This window comes from Archocentrus centrarchus, chromosome 10 (genome assembly GCF_007364275.1).
Source record: "Archocentrus centrarchus isolate MPI-CPG fArcCen1 chromosome 10, fArcCen1, whole genome shotgun sequence".
Classification (NCBI taxonomy): Eukaryota; Metazoa; Chordata; class Actinopteri; order Cichliformes; family Cichlidae; genus Archocentrus; species Archocentrus centrarchus.
The window spans coordinates 17,236,641-17,255,692 of record NC_044355.1 but is presented as its reverse complement, the minus strand read 5'-3'; the positions used below and the strand labels follow the sequence as shown (position 1 = coordinate 17,255,692).

The window sequence follows — 19,052 nt, the reverse complement described above, 5'->3', positions numbered from 1 at the left end:
CTTCTTTTGTCCTCCAAGGACACACTGCGCACCGTGCTAAGCTATGACATGTTTTCATCTAATAGCTCTTTGGGAACCACCTTGCTGCTGCAAAAATACAATTTTATGCCTGTCAAACTGTTATTTTTTTGGTAGTTTTCATAGATTCAAATAAATAAATGAGAACAAATGATGTGTTTTTGCAACAGACTGCTAGTAACAAAGTAGCGAAAGATACAATTTAAAATTGGTTCTGGTTCATCCCTTGAGCTAGTGTCATTTTTATGCTGTAATGATTTATAGGTCAGTGTTAAGTGGCTTAACAAACAAAAAAAACATTCTTCTGAAAATGGTGATGTACAAGGACTGGACTGAAAATGAGTGAAAAAGCAGTCAATGTCCAATAAAAACAGACCGTTGGAAAGCCTGGAGAACAACTGCTCAAGACCACTTTAAAAATTACAAGTCTGGCTCGTTGGAAATATAATGTAAAGAAATGAGGGGTGGGTCAAGACTTTTGCACAGTATTGTAATTAATGAAGGGTTGCTTTTTCAGTATTAATTTTCTACACTTTCTAGAAGGCAGCTTTTACCTATGCATGTAGCATGGGGCCACCCCCTCCTCTCTTTTTAACTTTCTCATTTGGTACTGATCTTCAAATTACGTAGAGAGCCAGCTAAGCCAAGTTTGAGCAACAATTCTGCTACTATAATTAAAAGACTTTTAGATAATAAATTTGAACATAAAAATGTTTCAGATTTTATCTAAGTCAACAGTCAGAAAGACACAGAGAGCTGGTGCAGAGAGCTGAAAGGCTTTATAGCAACAGCAGCTCAGCCCTTCTTGATCTAAAATCCCTCTGTCAGATTGTCCTTAATCTGATCATTATCTGCTGTCTGACTTCTTGACACAGTAATCTAGAAAGTCGCACTCTGTACTGACCCAAAACATGGCCACACAGTGCTGAATTGATGTCAGAACCATTTCTTTCCAAGCACATAAAAAAAAAATAAAATGAAATGGCATTGTGCATGATTCTCGGCTCCATCATCACAATCCAGTCTTAATTCCATCTTTGCTACGATCACGACTGTATGATGTTGCCATTTGACTGATCGATTACTGTGAATAAGAAAAAAAAGAGGTCAGACAGTTTACACATTATTACTGTATGACCCAGAGGTACTGAACAATTATAGAGGTTGCAAAACATACACAAAAACAGTTTCATAGTGCGCCTCAGTTACATAAGGAAAACGTTTTTCTTCTTTCTGTGAAAACATGACAGTCAGTCATTTATCCCCAAGTACTTTTGTATTTATTCATGTTTTAATGTAAAGATTTTAACATTTTAGTGCAATTACTAATACAACTTTTCATTTTTATAGTGATCTGGAGACTTGTGCTTCAGGAAAGCGATAAACAGCATTTTATACACATTTGAAGAGGAAGTCCTGAAGGAATATCATGAAATGCAACACACTCTGAACATTTCAGAGTGAAGACTTGAAGAAATAGGCCAAGCGATCCATTTACATGGCAGCTTGAGCTTTTTGTGCCACTGAACATTACCCTCTGCCCCTGTCTTCTCTCTGTACCATTACTCTGCAGCCTCTCTCAAGTGTCCAAGCAGCATGCCTTTCCTCTTCGGGCTGTCGTTCTCAGCAAGAGCTGCTGTATGGTGACTGCAGCTACTCAAGCTTGAAATCTGAGCCCATTATGTCAACAGATGTTACAGACAGAGGGGAGAGCAAGCGTGACAGAAGAGGATATTAAAAGGTGAGCAAATGGGGAGAGATACATAAATAAAATAAATGGCAGTAAGTTTTAAAAAAGGAAACAAACACTGAGGAACACTTTGTTTTATAGCCAATAAAAGAGCAGTAGTGATGCAGAGCTCTACCACAGGTCGAGCATCCAGATTAACCCCCTGTATTCGAATATTATTTTAAAAAAATGACAAGATCTGCAACTACACCACAGGGCACTTGTCAACACACACACACACACACACACACACACACACACACACACACACACACACACACACACACACACACACACACACACAAAATAAAAAACAACAAACAAACAAATCCACTGGCAGTAGCACTTCAGAAAATAAATCAAGACAAAACAGTATTTAACAAAATATTTCAATTAACCAAATCATGTGAAAACAGAGACCATTAAAAAAAAAAATATATTGTCTTCCTTTTGTTAGAATTTGCGCAACACTGATTTCAACAGCCACTTCCTTAAACATTCGTCTTCTGATGTCTTAATTTACTCTGAACTTGTGGAGAGTTAGCACAAGAACAATTCTCTGAACGTTTCAAAGAGAAAAAAGAAAAAAAAAAAAAAAAGCACAAAGCTGTTTTAGTGGCAGAGCTTATCTTCACAGAGGAGGCGCTCTTGGTCAAACAAACACCACAGCAAAAAGCACATCTAAATAAAGGGCTTTGTTCACAAAACAATGACTCAGTCAAGTTAAAACTTGACTCAAAGTTTAAAACTTTGAAAAAGATCGCAGGAGTTTTGTTTGCGCCCTCAAACTTTACAACACGGAGCGAACATGGGTATATCAATTGGACCCTGGCACAAGTTCTGTGTGAGCCCTGCTTTTAATACTTTGACAACAGCAGAAATGAACAATAGCAGGTAGTTATCTTACAGTGACTGTTGCCCCCCCCCCCCCCAGCAGAAGTGCAGCTTGACTCTTATCTTTCAGTTCTGGAAATGTTGGACAGCAAGTGCACTGGCTTTACTTTACAACCTCTCGTCACTTCAGACTGGCTCTGTACCTCCGTTCATTCCCCTCCCACACTTTAAACACTTCCTCTTCCACTCTAGACCTCCGTTTGTCCTCTCCATTCCTCTTCTCATAAGAGCTTCAACAGCAGCTCGTAGGTGGCGTTGATGATCCCCCAGGAGAGAAGAGAGCGGTGGTAGTTGAGGTGGGCTCCTCTGAACAGCATGGCTATGCTGCCACCCCTCTCTCTCCACACTGTTAACAGCACCTCTCTGCAAGGCTGGAAGGCTCCACCGACCTGAGACTGAGCCCGCGATTTGACCACATTTAATGGGTAGAACATGATGCCAAGGGCTGCCCCCAGCACTCCTCCACACACAAAATCATTAACCAAGTTACCTGCCTTGCTTGTAGCTTCAGGTAGCTGCTCTTTAATAGGCCCCCTGAGCCCAAAGAAGAGAACATTGCTAGGGCCATTACGCAGTAGTATGGGCACGAGGCCACGGTAGCACTCTGTCATGCCATACTCTGTCAGGAGTGTCCGAAAGGTGTGTGCTGTGTTGTTGAAGCGCCCGTGGTGTCGGTGGTCTTGTAGGAGAGTCTGCACGCGCTCAAACGGTGTAAGGATGGCCTCTGCAGTTCCTGCCAAAGCTGCAGCAAAGCTTCTTGTAATCAGCTCTGGCACACCACTATTCCCAGCCTGGTCTAGTAAGACTCTAGAGAAGTCCTCATACAAGCCAAACATGATGGCTACTGTAGTGCTCTTTTGGAGAAGTGGGGGAAGCAGGCCACGATAAAGATTCCTCAGCCCATCCCTTTGGAGCTGCCGCACCGCGTCAATGACCAAGACGCCATGCAGCTGTTGGCGGAAGAGCACTTTCTGGATAGGAAAGGTCACCACAATATTGGTAAACGCTGCAAGGGAACCGCAGACATAGTGCTTCCCATGAGGTCCCAACCTGGTGGTTAGAATGCCAGCAGACAGCAGGGAATGGCCTCCTTTTCTCAGGGCAGCTTGGGTCTGAGGTGTCCGTGCTGACTCGGAGTCCATGGTGCTAACAGCCATTGGAGGCCCAGTGCACCACAGCCTTATCCTCCAGCATCACATCAATGCACTCCTGAAAGTTTATAAACCACATAAGAAAGAGGAAATATCAGAATCATTGTTTTGTTTTTTTAAAAATCTAATTTCACCCAAACAAATACAAGATGCAAGATATTAATGATAATGTGAGGTTTGTCAAATACCAATCAAAAATAGATCTGCAGCTCAGACTCACTAAATGTGGCCTAAAGCTGGCTGACCTGTTCTTGACTCAATAACCTGCCTTAAACTTGTACAATTACACTGCCCCAACTGCCAACTGATAAGAGTATTACACAACTTAGTGGCCTGATACGTGCAGGCTAAGCCACAGGGGAGGCAAACCTGTTACTGTAATGTGCATTGTGTGTACTGACTATGCCCCTGTATTCGCCACGACCACTGTATTAACTAGTACATCATGTGACATACAACAGCAGTTAAAAAAAACAAAAACAAAGTGCCTAAACAACTGCAAGGTCCTACCAAAATTATCAGTAAATGTCTAAACGTCTTCAGTATATAAAACCCTGTGAGGTTATCAGAGGTCACGCACATCAACCAAAGAAATCTTGTATGAAACCGCATCATGGCATTTAAAACACTTTCGAGTTTAAAGTAAAGAGAATTTTTGTGTCTCAACCCCTGTTGATTTGCCAAACCAAACCAAAATACACCGCAAAAAAAAAAAGATTGTATATGTAAGTGTACAGGTCAATGCCAGAATTTTGGCATTTAATCAAAAATACAGGGTCCAAAAATCCCTTTTATTATAATACTTGCATGTTAGCACAAAACTATAACAGAGTGCGTTAGGTTATTTATTTTGGATATTTGACAACACCTCCTTCCAGAAGGTTCTGCACTTACATTAAAATAAGTACAATTCTAATACAATAATAGGTATTATAGTCCCATTACATATAACGTTACACAAAAATATTATTGATATTTTCCACTCAAATTGGAGCAGAAGCTCATCATCCTATCACAACTCAATCTTAGGCGAACACGCCCTCTGTGCACCCATTTCTCAGGATTCACTAACGTGTTGTGCCACGTTTGTTGTGCCAAAACAGTTTCTCCAACTTTGACACACATAGCAAGACATCAACAAGACACAAAGACGCCATTAGATGTTTTTCTGTGAATTACTTAGGAAAGATCAACACATCACTAACGTGTTAGCACGCTTAGCAACAGCCACATACACAAATGCTAGACTGGTTCGCTAGCTGAGCAGAGCTAGTGCCTGGGTCTCCTCGCTTACGTTTGTATCACATGATCGGACTCATGTTTAAGATAAATGGAGAAAGAGGTGCGAGACATAATGACTGCATGCTACGCACAGACTTCTGTGCAACTAGCATGCTAAGTGACTAGCAAGATCAGAGTCAAACGGACAAGTGTTGGTCCATGTTTGGTTGGAGACATGGTCCGCAGCAACTGAAAGTCAACAGGCAAAAAAAGGTCGCGCAGTTTTGCTCACACAAAGCCCACAATGGAGTCTTTACCTGCAGTGAAACCAGCCGCTGTCTTGTCCCTGGAGAAGGTAGAGTACTGTTTTCTGCTGTAGGTCGTGTCTGCAGCCCTAAGAAACGCAGGTGTCAGGAGAGCGTTTGTGCGCATGCGCACTGCTGTCGCCCTTAGCGCGTAGACACGGAGCAACGGCCGATTTGGAGACAGTTTTTGGATTTGTTTCGGAAATTATTGTATTTAACAGTTAACATTTAACAACAAAAGTGAATTTTTTACATTGTTTAATTGTTCCACATTTTTTTGAAGTACAGCATATTAGAATATTATTTTTTTTTTTAAATTTTTGTACAACTAGCTGATCCGGTAGTAGTTTTGTGTAACTGTCGTAAAACAAGACGAAGCGTCGTGACTTTTTTATGGTAATGTTAGCGGGTGCGTCGATAAATAAACGTTTATCTTTCTTAATTGCTTGTGCGTGTCTTCGCATGCATGGTTTTTATATTTGAGTAGGATAGATGGATCATAGACGGCGGTCTGGTGATTAGTTATTGCAAATATGTCAGCTGAAAACCACATAGCTGACGCTAGCTAGCTAATGTTGCTATCTGTAGCGTTACATTTTCCTGCTACGTTAAAACACACATGCATATGTTGACATTTTGCTACATCCGGCACAAAGACCCTAAAAATATAGGATGTCAGCTCAAAAGGACTGTGAATTTTTGGTGAAAAGAGCCCGGGAGCTGGTCTCTGATGATCCCTATGCGGCCAAAGCCTGGCTCATCACTGCCCGGACCCTTTACCCTGCAGACTTCAACATACAGGTAATGCTAAGCATCTCCTTCAGCTGCTAAAGCACGTCAGATAAACGAGTTTCTCCCAGCATCTTTACACATTGCGCTTCTGGATCTCTCGTTTTCGCAGTATGAAATGTACACCATTGAACGCAATGCAGAAAAGACAGCTTCAGCAGGCCGGCTGCTGTATGACATGTGAGTTACACTTTGCAGCGTTAATGTCAAGTTGCCTATGCTTAGTGTGAGCTCTCACTTACCAGTGATTTTTCTTTAGGTTCATAAACTTTCCAGATCAGCCCATTGTTTGGCGTGAGATCAGTGTCATCACAGCTGCCCTGCGGAGTGACTCTCAGGACAAACATGCACAGTTTCTAAGAGGTGAGAGGAGTTGAACCTCACATTCCTTGCAGTGGAAAGTGTGACAATGAACAGTGCTTGTGTTGGAAATCTAACAGATGCTTTTGTTTCCAGGACTTTTTGAGACACTGCCTGGTCGCGTGCAGTGTGAGATGCTGCTGAAAGCCACGGAGCAGTGTTTCAACACTTTGGAGAAGGCAGAGATGCTGCTCCTTCTGCTGAAGCGCTTTCCAGAGTCTGTGGTCCAACATGGGGTGTGTAATATTACTATGAGTGCTGTCTTTTGAGAACTGAACATAATGTAAAAAGCTGTTAAACAGTGAGTACTAACAATCTGATGTACTGTTAGGTCAATTTGGGAGAGACATTGTTGGAAGCAGAGGCATCAGAGAATTTGGAGACTCCTGTCAACTGCTTCAGGAAGCTTTTTGGTGAGTAAATATTTTATTTAAAGCCATTTTAATTTATTTGACAAAAGCACTTGCTTCATATAATTTTTCTTCCTACAGTGTGTGATGTGCTTCCTTTGGTTATAAACAACATGGACATGCGCCTGCCAGCCAGCCTAATGCAGAAATACATGCTGAAAGCAGCTGAATTCTATATTGGCTATGTTACCCGTGGACCCTCACCTGATGGACAGATACAAGGTAAAGATGCGCTGTGATGAACTTGTTCTTCCTTTTCTATCTCAGTGCTAACCCAGTGGGATCATTTTGGCCATTAAAATGTCTTATTCCACAGTCAACTCTTACATCTTTTTTTTTTATATATTTACTGCCTGCCTCATTGATTTTTTTTTTTTTTTTTTTTTTTTTTTTTTGTTTGCTCTTGTTTTCTGTTTCAGGCTCTCAGGAAGGTGGGACTCTGAAGTCACCCAGCGTATCCCGTGCCTCCCAGCGTTATGTGATTGATGGCCTGACAGAAAAATCGTCAGTGGTAGCAGAACCTTGGGAGAGGCTGCTGGATATCCTTGCTGTGGTTGGGGCACGTTGTGAGTGGCAGGGAGACAAGGGACAGAGGTAATCTGTCACTCTGCTTGTTACATCGTTACTGCTGTTTTTTTTTTTTTTTTTTAGGGATTTTTTTTAACACAGAGGTGACATACAGTTTAGAGTAATTTGCTTAAGGATGCCGGATGTCGGATATTAAGCAGGGTCAGGCCTGGTTAGTACATGGAGAGACTGCCTGGGAATACCAGGTGCTGTAAGCTTGGGCAGCTGTGGCTCAGGTGGTAGAAAGGGTCATCTACCAATCGGAAGGTGGGTGGATCGATCTCTGACTCCATCAGTCTGCGTGCTGAAGTATCCTCGGGCAAGATAATAAACCTTGAGTTTCCTCTGATGTCTCTATCGGAGTGTGAGCCTGTATGAATGCTAGACAGCACTTAGGCATAGATGAAAGCATCTTAAGAGTGTATGTGCGATTTGAGAAAACCCTTTGAGTGCTCAGCTGGGTAGAAAGTCGCTGTATAAGTACCAGTCCATTAGGTTATTAAGTACACTGACTGTAGCCACTGCCAATACAAGTTTTGTGGTCATTTTTAAAAGGAGTTTTTATTATTTTTCACATTGTGGAATTTTATTAATGCATGAAATATGATACAGGAATGCTCTTGCACATGTTGATTATGGTTTCTTTTGATTGTGGCTTTTTGGTTTTCTGTTATAAAGTAGTTTTTATGTTCTCTACATAATTTGTTAGAGGATTGTTTTTTATGTTGATATGTTGTGAATGTTAGATTGAGTGGGTAAGGAAGAAGCTAAGGCCGTGGCCAACACTAATCCTAATTAAATAAACAAATTTACAGAAATATAGGATTATTCAAGGATGATTTTTGATTATTCAAGGATGATTTTTTTTGTTTTTTTTGTTTTTACATATTTGATACATAGTGAGTAATTAGTAAAAATCTTAACACCTTAATTTAATCAAAAATACTTAATACAACAAAAGTATGGCCAAATGTAAAATTTTAAAAATAAGAAGCACTGAGAACCATATATTCTTTACAGATTTTACAGATACACCCAACAGTTCAGTGACTTTGAATGTGATGATTAAAAATGACATTTTTTTAAAGGAATATGTCAGGAATGTGTTTATTTGCGCTGCAGGAGTTATATAGACATGCTGCAGAGAGTGAAGGAGCTGTGTCGCTACCTGCCCGGTCTAGAAGGAGAGACGAGGTCCCGGTGCTGCAGTCAGGTGGTCATCTGTGCTGCGCTTGTCCTCTTCCGTAGTGCCTTCTTCTATGTCTCAGCTGTACAGCCTGCACTGTTCCAGGGTCAGCTTCTACCTTTGCAAACACTTGTAGATCTCATTTTCATTTAAGCATATACATTATCTTTTCAGTCAGGTGTTGTGATCAAATTGCTTGATTTTTTTTCTTTTTTTTTTTTTTTTTTTGTAGGAATCAGTGGGTTGAGTTCAGGGCCGTGGATCCTTGTAGAGGATTTGAGCTCAGTGTACAGTGATGTGGAGGTGGAGCGAGGAGCACTGAAACATGCGCATAAGAAACGCAAACTAGCAGATGGAAGAGAGAAGACTATGGTGAGAATAGTTTAGAGATCATTTATGGTATGATACGATAAGACTCATTTATACCAGATTTGGAAATTCTTTAGATTTTAATTTGGGTGTGTGTGTGTGTGTGTGTGTGTGTGTGTGTGTGTGTGTGTGTGTGTGTGTGTGTGTGTGTGTGTGTGATTATAGAGCTCAGATGATGAGGAAGGTTTGGGGAAAGGCCGCGGTCGACACATTTTAGTAAACAAGAATGAGATGCCCAACTGGTCAGAGACCTTGGAGAGCTTTCGCACAGCGAGAGAAAGCTGGGATCTCCTTCACTCCCACGATGGTCTAGAAGCTGGTAAGAAACTTTCATGTCCAGTCATATAAAGGTTGCTGTCAGAACAGCTGCATTATTTGTAGATGGATTCTTAGTGTTCTATCTATTCAGGAACATTATCTAATTCTGTGTAAGGATGACAAGTTTTAATCATTTTATTGAACTTTTCATTTTCTTTCAGAGTTCAAGAAGATCTGTGCTGCATGGAAGACAGACAGCTGGCTGTGGTTCAGAATATTCCTCACCGACATGATTATATACCAGGCAGGAGTTGTTTTTGATTTACCTTTTCTATTTACATCACCGTCAGCACCTGTGGTCCGTATTACCAGCGTGTGCTTATGCCTCATTATCTTACCTTTAGAATCAAAGTATGCCATCTTTTTATACTGGATTGAATCAAATTGTACTAATTAATGTTGGGAAATACAGTCATTGCAATAGTAAAGAACAGATTATACAAATACTGACACTCACTGGCCACTTCATTAGTTACATCTTGATAGTACTGCATTGTACAAGGTACTGGAAACATTCCTCAGAGATTTTGGATCATATTGACATGATAGCATCACACAGATTTGCTGGCTGCACATCCATGATGCAAATCTCCCATTCCACCACATCCCAAAGGTGCTCTGTTGGACTGAGATTGACTGTGGAGGCCATTTGAGTTCAGTGAACTGATACTGAGCTGTCATATTCAACAACCAAGTATGATATGATTTGAGCTTTCTGACATGGCATGTTATCCTGCTGGAAACAGCCATCAGTAGATGGGTATACTGTAGTCATAAAGGGATAGACATGGTCTGCAACAATATTCAGTTAGGCTGTGGCTTTTAAATGATCCTCAGTTGGTACTAAGAGGACCAAAGTAAGCCAAGAAAATATCCTTTACATCATTATACAACTACCATCGGCCTTACCATTCAAATGCCACATCAGAAATTGAGACACAGCAGACCAGGCAACATTTTTCCAGTCTTCTGTTGTCCAATTTTGGTGAGGCTGTGTGAACTGTAGCTTCAGTTTCCTGTTCGTAGGTGACAGGAATGGCGTCCAGTGTGTCCTGCTGTAGCCCATATGCTTCAAGGTTCAGAGATGCTCTTCTGTATACCTCAGTTCTAACAAGTGGTTATTTGAGTTGCTGTTGCTTTCATATCAGCTCAAATCAGTCTGGATACTCTGTGTCTAATAAAGTGGTTGGAGAGCATACATTTTAATTTACAAAGTATATAGAATGAGGCAAATGAAGACAAGCACAGCCCAACTGATTACACTTAAGCCAACACATGAATCAAAGTTTGGATATATTTTTACTTAATAACATCTTTCTAAATTGCGTGTGCTCATATACTGATTATGTGTGAATGTGTTGTCTCCAGGGACAGTACCGTAAGGCCCTCTCTAGCCTGCACCAGATGGCTGCAGTGCAGCAGCCTCAGCCTGGGCCACAGAGTCCCTCAGGTCAGGCCAGTCTGGAGCACCACAGGGCCCTCATACAGCAGGCATCCTGCCACTATGCCCTGGGAGAGTACAGGGTACACATATGCACACAAACACACGCTTAGTATATATTGTGTTGGTAGGTGTCAGGAGACATGCATATGCTTACATGCCTTTCTGTCTTTTTTTTTTAATCATATCAAATTTATTTATATAGTATGATTAGTGTGTATATATAGTATATGTTTAGAGAGTGTGTGTGTGTGTGTGTGTGTGTGTGTATATATATATATATATATATATATATATATATATATATATATATATATATATATATATATATATATATATATATATATATATATATATATATAATTACATACACACTGACCATTTTTCCATTTTAATTCATTTAAAGCTGTCAAAAAATATACTGTATTATACCAACATATTGATTATAGGTGTTCAAATATTCCCACTTATTTTTTCTTCAGGCATCATCTAGACTGTATGTGTTTGCATGTATTAGTTTGTTGTTTTTTTAACATGCATATTTAATAAGTGTGTCATTACAGAAAAGTAAAATGTTCCATGCACAGGCCATGCATGAAAAATAAATCAGTCACACCAACTTGCCTGAAGGTGGCAGTATAGTTAAACTGGGTCACAGTTTCCCAGATTAATTTGACATGTTGCTCACAGGGCTCTCATTTATTCAGTTTTGTGCTAAATTCTCTAGAATATGGCCATCAGTAAAAAATGTTGACAGTGTATTGGCCTAACAATAACAATACAGTCTGTTTATTTTGGTGACATTTTGTGTAATAGAATTGTGTGGTGCTGTTTCTATCAGATGGCCTGTGAGAAGCTGCTTGAAGTTGTCAGTGGACTAGTACCTCCAAACCAAGAACCACCAAAAGCCCCAGAAGATCAGGTTAGAGTCAAGACCAAAACAAGGAAAGGTAAATGCTTCCTGTGTTCACTCACTGATTCTGTTTATGAACAGTTTGAATTTGTTTTTGCAAATTTGAAATCTGAATACTTTTTTTGGTCTTTTAAAACTGGCTTAACCTCCTGAGACCCTGCGTCCACATATGGGGACATTACATTTTGGCTTTGCTGCACCTTATACTTCATCTGCTCAATAGTGTTTTATACTTTAAGTCATGTTGTTTTTGTTGTGCTATGCTATAAAATAATCCCATTGTACACATCTGAGGACATTTTTTTTCCATAAAAGTGTGTAACAACCATGTAACAAAATACAACTTCCTGTTCCAAGAGGAAGCTTAGTTTATATACATATCAGGTCCATCTAATCACAAATATCTAGGAGAAATTAAAAATCTCAGGTCTCAGGAGGTTAATGTTGTGTTTCCTCTTGTTGCTGTAAGTATTATTAACATTTCCTCTTTTGCTTTAACCAGGTAATGACCTGAGATTGCTTCCCTGCACCAGCAAAGCTGTGCTGCCGTTCTGTCTCCAGCTCATGCTTGCCTGCTTTAAGGTACTTAGACCAGTAAAATCTGTGGAAATAAGTGGGTGTAAGGGTTTTGATACATTTTTATAGGCGGCCTTTGAGAAGACATGCTCTGTGCAGTAAGACTGAGTGAGACTGAGATACAAACCCTGACCAAACACGCTTTCTTTTCTTTCTTTTTTTTTTCTTTTTTTTCCTTTTGCTTTTTTCTTTTTTTTTTTTTTTTGCCAATCAGCTCCGTGCCTTCACTGACAATCGTGACGACCTGTCCCTCGGTCATGTGGTGGTGCTCCTGCAGTATGACTGGCCACAGGGCGAGATGCTGTTTTTAAAGGCAGTGGACAAAATCTGCCAACAAGGCAGCTTCCAGTATGAGAATTTCTTCAACTATGTCACCAGTATCCTTTTTGCTTTGATTTTGTTGTTTATAGACTGTTTCTTTCTCTTGATCTTATGTGTTGGATGTTGGTTTCCAAGAACTCATGATTTTTCTCAGACATTGACATGCTGGAAGAGTTTGCGTACCTGCGTACTCCTGAAGGAGGGAGGATTCAGCTGGAACTGCTGCCCAATCAGGGAATGTTGATTAAGTAAGCAGCCTCTTCTGCATTCTGAGCCTTTTCAGTTGGCATCGTGACTGCACTCTCCCGTTCTGTTGGTGTGTTTTAAAAGAGGACAGTGCTACTGACTGATCTGCATAGACAAGGCCTGTGGGGAAAATTTACCTTTTAAACTGAAAAAGCTGTAAATGGAGTGGGCATTTATAAAGAGAAGGGGTTTAAGGTTTTAAAAAACAACTGTAATCAGACTCCTTCGTTTATTATTGTAGAAGTTTAGACACTTGAATGCACCCTCACTGACTGTGAGTTGTTGAATGTTGCTGTCCCTCAGGAACCCTAGCCCCGCCCTGGGGGTGGAGTTAAATACTCTGCTGCTACAAGGGGTGCAGACGATGGACAGGTACCCCAGGCCCCTCCTCCCACAGTCCCCATCCCGCTCTCCCACCCCACCCCACCACTCACCCTTCCTTCATCCCCAGCTTCAAGGCTTGCCATCCCCCAGTTTTAATTTGGGCCTGTCGTCATTTTACATCAAGAGTTAGTCGTTCTTTGATTTCTGTCGGCGTTTGTTTATTAGAGCCATTACTCGTCTTTCTGTGGTCATCATTGTTGTTACTGAGGACGATGTTGGTGTTGTTGTACAGTGGATTTAGTTATTTTGCCTTTTCATAACACTTGATCTCATTTCATATGTGGACATGTTTCATGTGGTTTTGATTATTATAATGGAATGTTTTTTTTTTTCTTTTTAAGTTGGAAAAGTAAAAATACTTTTTGGCTGTTGTGTGTGTGCGTGTGTGTGCGTGTGTGTGTGTGTAAGGATAATGTAACGTGCAGTACATATGATTTGTTTTTACTGCGTAGGTCATATAAATCTAAGCCTCTGTTTATTTTAAGTCAGCTCATAAAACCATATTTCTGACCACGTCTATGTTTGCATTTATTTTTTATCTTCTAACTCTTCCAGACACCACACAGTGACTCGAGGAATCACCAAAGGAGTGAAGGAGGATTTCCGTCTGGCCATGGAGAGGCAGGTTTCACGTTGTGGAGAAAACTTGCTCGCTGTGCTTCACCGTTTCTGCATTAATGAAAAAATAATCATCATCCAGTCTCTCCCCTGACACCTGGACCGTAAGCTTGTGATGTTCCAGGCACAATTTTAATGCAGTTGGACGGACTTAATGACTCTGAGCGCTGTTCCTCAGCAGAAACATTTCCAGCTCTCTTGTCTTTCTCAGTCATCATTGAACTCTTAAGCAGAATACACAGGCTTATTCTTTGACCTTCATGGTGGACTTCTCTTTTTAGAGTGTTAGCAACAATACTGATATTACAGCTGCTGTCCTTTTTACATTACAGTATGTGTAGTTTTCTTCTTCACTGGTATACAAAATTGAGACGGTAACAAATAACCATATTTGCAGGAGTCAGTACTGAGAAAAGACTCAAAGAGCATTTTTGATACTATTTGTTAGTTTAATGTTTTTGTTATGATCTTCATCAAATTGTTAGTTTGTTTGGATGTTTCCATTAAATGTCACTTGAATGGTTTAAACAAGTTTACATATTATTTCATAACGTATATATTGCAGTCATATCACATCCTTATCTCCTAATAAAACAAAATTAAAAGGTAGATGGATATAAAAGGTAACCATATCTTCAAAGAAGCAAGATAGCTAAACATCATTTTTAGTGCATTCAAATGCTTTTATGGCCCCTTTTTACTCCGTTACCCAGTTTCCCTCTGCAGTCACTCCTGTGTTTGTGTGACTGGAGCATTTGGCAGGTCAGTCTGTAGGGCAGCTCTGAGGTTAGCCCAGAACAACCTTTGTTTTGCCCTGTCCTGAGGCCACTCCAGATACGTGTGGCGGTTCATCATGGACTTCAGCTGGTAGTACTTGGATGGGATCAGGTATTGAGGCAGAGGCTCGAGCAGTACCAACACAATGCTGTCTGTGCCCAGAGTGAGATGTTGATGGCTGGCGAAGTAGAGCTCATAATGACACCACTCGCTCTTGACAAAGTGAGCAGAGAGCACAAACACGGAGCGTCTGCATTTCTCCACGCAGCTGATGATGTTCTCGATGATTGTCTTTCCTGGCACAAAGTGTTTCTCGTGATGGCAGACTCTGAGCCCTCCTGCAGGGCCTTCAAGGTTGGGAAGGAGGAAATTGTGCACCCAGTCTACATCATGCTGGCTGTAAGACACAAATGCATGGAACTCGAGGCCCACCAGATCTTCAGGTCGAACTTGTTGCATTCTGGCACGGTGTTTGGCTCTCGTCCACTGCCAGATCATACCTGTGTACCAGGGGACATCTAGATGGTAACACAACATCACAACAGTGATAATCAGAATCCCTGCTGGGACCAAAATAGTGGCAGCTAGAAGGCCGACATTGCAGGAGACCTCTGGGATTGAGATGTCTCTCAAAGTTGAGTTTCTAACATCCTCAGGGTATGAGCAGTAATAGCCCTGTGGCCAACCCAACAGCTCAATTCCTGTTGGGCTGCTGGTCGTTTCAGACTTGATGGCGAGCTTTATGAAACTCCTGAGAGCGCAGGTGCAGGTAAAGGGGTTAAAACTGACATCTAGGAAATTAAGTTTGGGACAGCTTTCCAACATGTTCACAGATGGGGCGTGGAGAGCATTTGACCGGAGCATAAGCCTCTGAAGTATAGGGAAAGCATCACATACTGGCAGGTCCCGCAGCCGGTTAGCATTTAGATTCAGAGATGAAAGGTATCTCAGTTTGAAGATGGCTTGTGGCACCACAGAAATCTGGTTGTTCTGGAGGTCCAGTATCTGCGTCCTATTTGGTAGACATTTAAAAACGGAGTCAGTCAGACTATTAGAAGACAGACTGATATTGGTGATGCTTGATGGCCAGATGCACTCTAACAAGCCGTCATATCCTATGGAGTTGACGCTGAGGTCCAGGTTTTCCAAGGACGACATGTATTGAAGACGTTTGCTCAGTAAGTGCAGGTTTTTAAGATTGTTGCCTACCAGAGTCAAGTTCTTCAGGTTACTCAGATTCTCACATTCAACAATCTTTTCACCCACTACACTTGAGAAGATGGAGTCAGACATAGCACAATTAGAAAAATCCAACTTGCGTATGTTACTCTGTGTCTGGGGACAGGTCATGTGTATAAGTGGAGACTCCGTAATTGCTACACTTTCCACTGGCATGCTGATAAAAAACTTGTATAAAGCCTCCTGTGAGAAGAGGAAAGATGATACCGCTGCCCGTCTGGCTGTGAAAGACTTCACCTTTGATGTTTTGGTCACTTCAGTTTCATGTTGAGGAGGATTCATTATGTTCACATCAGAGGCGCCAAGATGTTGAAAAGATGTATGCAGAGCCACATTCACATATTCGGTGAGGTCTGCCCATTCAATTGATATGTTAGTGAGATAAAAACCTGACGTTTTGATTGCCACTCTCTGTCTTAGATGCTTACTTAACTCTTTGTAGCCATATTTCATATTCATCATCTCCACTTCATCAAAGATGGACAGAGCATCATCAGTCAGATTATGGTCAATTTTCTGATTACTTCCAAAGGCTATCTGCAGCTTTTCAGCACGAACACTCTCCAGACTGCCTGCTTCATAATAAAGCTCATCCTCCAGTGATAGGGTCAGTATACGCAGTTTCACCTTAGCAATGTTCTTGAAGTCACCCACGCTGATGTTTTTTGCTCCAACTATTAATTTCTCCAGTTTTACAAGACCACTGAACTCACTCCCCAGGGTCATGGTAAGAAATGTGTTAGAGCTCAGGTCCAGCATCAGGAGGTTCCCTGTGTGTAACAGGTATTGTTGCCCTGACAGGTTCTTAAGCCTGTTGTGTGAGAGGTCCAGATGTTCCAGGAGAGGCGTGTCAAGAAATGTCTCCGGATCGATCTCCTCCAAACTGTTCCATGACACATTCAGGAACCTAAGGTGAGCGGTGTTTTTAAAGTCTCCTTTGTGAAGCTGATGTATGTAGTTGCATGAGAGGTCTAAAAACTCAGCGGTCGGCGGCAGGTCTGTTGGGACGGAGGAGAGGTTTTGGGATGAGTGGTCTACAAAGTTGTCAGGGGATGAAGTGCTCGTCTGGAGTCCCACCAACACAGCTGCTGCCCAGAGTACAGCTGTCGTGATCCTCATTGTTGCCTGCATAAAAATATAGCAATTAACTTCCATGTTATTATTATTTATTTGTATTCACTTGTCAGGCTGTTGGGTACACAACATTAAAACTAGTGCTGCCTACTTCAACAGTCCTCCAGTAAATCCGATGTCTGTGGTGGTTACAATGTTCAGAAACTGCCGTAGAGAAGTGTGGATTTGACTTTCTGATTATTTTGAAGAATGAAGTGTGTAATGCCTTTGAACTGTATTTGCATTAATCAGTTGGATTCTTACTGTGTGGAATCATTTCTAAACATGATCAAATAGGGTGGACAAAAAAGATAAAAATAGTAACACACACATAACAACATTGCGATTAATCAGTAATGACATATGTAACCCTTCTTAATTGTAGTCATAATAAAAATACTCCAGAGGTGTATATTATAAGCACCAAGGCTAAAGAAACATTGGGAACACAGAAAGGTTAAAGAAATATGAGGAAGTCCAGAGAGACGTTCCCCTGGCCCAAGAATTTTTTTTTTTTTTTTTTTTTTTTGGTTTGTACCCAGAAGAACACACTTCTGAAAAAAAAGGAACAAATAGTTTGTTGGTATTTTTGGTTTTTGAACAGCACTAACATGAGAACAGAAAAAACCAAAAAACCAAAAACTAATACTACAGCTTACACTCTAAATAAGTCAAAGATATAAAAATATAAAATCTTCCTCTAGAAAGAACAACACATAAACTGAAAGAAAAAGTGTTTCAGGGCTCTTTTTGAATTTTTTAGGGGAAGTGGATCTAATGCAAATTCAATTTGAATAACTATTTATTTTCAGCTATTCAGTTTTATTTTGTTGTTTTAATTAGATTTGGTTTGTTTCTCCTTTTTTCAGGAGAGGACTTATGTTTGATTTGAGAATATGGATTTTGTTTTCTTCCACAGGTTTACTTTGTGTTTTGTCTTTTTTTCAAATTAATCTTTGTTGTTGATGTTGGTGTTGGTGTGTGTGTGTGTGTGTGTGTGTGTTTGGGGGGGGCATTAGTTTCTGGTGACATACACATTTACTATGTAGTTGTGTTGGACCTAATTAAAAAATAAATTGACCTTGATCAGTTATGAAGTTAGGATTATTTACACATTTACAAGACCCACAGAAACTTTAAAAGCAGACATTTGAATTTGTTATTTTCATAGTTACATTTCAAACTGCTTTCACTTGAGCCTGTGTATCATAAGTGGCGTAATCTCAATCTTAAAATAAATCAAATCCAAAATCACATTAAAAAACCACAACTGAAAACTCCATTTAGTTCACAGAGAGATAAGAGAGTGCACTAACCTGTGTTGTGGTCTGACGGTCAAATTTTTAAGTCTCAAGTACAAAAATATCAGAGACACAAAGATTCAAAATCTCCGGATATGGAACAAAAAAAGAAAATCAGACAGAGCTGACTGATGGAGAAAATTGCACCAGCAAATATAATGTGGATCAGTTATGAGATATGCTGCTGGAGTTGCTGCTAGTAGTGTAAATCACAGTAAGGAAAAAAAAAAAAACCATGAAGCTGAGCGGAAACCGGCACAGAAATGAATTCCCAGACTATTTATGCTTTTCTCATAACTACATCCTCTTTTCACTTCCCTTTTTATGTAACAGTGTATTTTATAGAGGGAAACTGTGATGATAATGTGTAAATAAGTGGATATAGTGAAAGTGCTAAAATCTGTTACTTGGATTCGATATGCTTTATTATAAGTAAGTGAATGCTCGGGGGATTCTGATTCTTCTTTGTGCCCTGAATTCAGAAGACATCAAACAGAGTTCTAGAAATCCATGAAATGTGCCTTTTACTAAGTAACACCAAGATAATATGTTTATTATGTTCTACTATGCTGTGAGATGTATGAATGAAAAGGCTGAACTACAGCTCATTGTTTTTGAGGTATCTCTCTCGCAGCATCATAGTGACCACACTGAGGTCGCCTGGGTGCTACATGAACATTTTCTGACTCTATTGACTTAGCTCGCTAATGCCTTGAGGCAGAGTGGCTCCGGTCCACTATGTTGTTTACTCTAGACAGTGTGTTAATGAAGGAGGATGAGAAAGGTGTTTTTTTTTTTTTAAGTTA

At 40.5% G+C, this 19,052-nt stretch overlaps 3 protein-coding genes across 3 annotated transcripts; 1 reads left to right on the top strand and 2 right to left on the bottom strand.

The window, feature by feature from the left end:
- Positions 1-1,269: 1,269 nt before the first annotated feature.
- On the bottom strand, positions 1,270-5,456 carry slc25a51b (solute carrier family 25 member 51b). Its single transcript, XM_030738866.1, has 2 exons — positions 5,331-5,456; positions 1,270-3,850 (listed from the first exon to the last, which is right to left on the bottom strand). The coding sequence occupies exon 2, from the start codon at positions 3,796-3,798 to the stop codon at positions 2,863-2,865; it is 936 nt and encodes a 311-aa protein (XP_030594726.1). The 5' UTR covers positions 3,799-3,850; positions 5,331-5,456; the 3' UTR covers positions 1,270-2,862.
- Positions 5,457-5,463: 7 nt separating this feature from the next.
- On the top strand, positions 5,464-14,341 carry ints10 (integrator complex subunit 10). The gene is made up of 17 exons (XM_030738865.1): positions 5,464-6,119; positions 6,220-6,287; positions 6,367-6,470; positions 6,564-6,703; positions 6,799-6,880; positions 6,959-7,099; positions 7,297-7,471; positions 8,567-8,736; positions 8,863-9,002; positions 9,165-9,318; positions 9,479-9,561; positions 10,686-10,841; positions 11,600-11,708; positions 12,174-12,253; positions 12,462-12,624; positions 12,723-12,816; positions 13,754-14,341. Exons 1-17 carry the CDS (start codon positions 5,991-5,993, stop codon positions 13,908-13,910), a joined length of 2,145 nt encoding a protein of 714 aa, XP_030594725.1. The 5' UTR covers positions 5,464-5,990; the 3' UTR covers positions 13,911-14,341.
- Positions 14,303-18,373, bottom strand: tlr1 (toll-like receptor 1). The gene is made up of 2 exons (XM_030738864.1): positions 18,262-18,373; positions 14,303-16,957 (listed from the first exon to the last, which is right to left on the bottom strand). The coding sequence occupies exon 2, from the start codon at positions 16,949-16,951 to the stop codon at positions 14,543-14,545; it is 2,409 nt and encodes an 802-aa protein (XP_030594724.1). The 5' UTR covers positions 16,952-16,957; positions 18,262-18,373; the 3' UTR covers positions 14,303-14,542.
- Between the last annotated feature and the right edge of the window lie 679 nt (positions 18,374-19,052).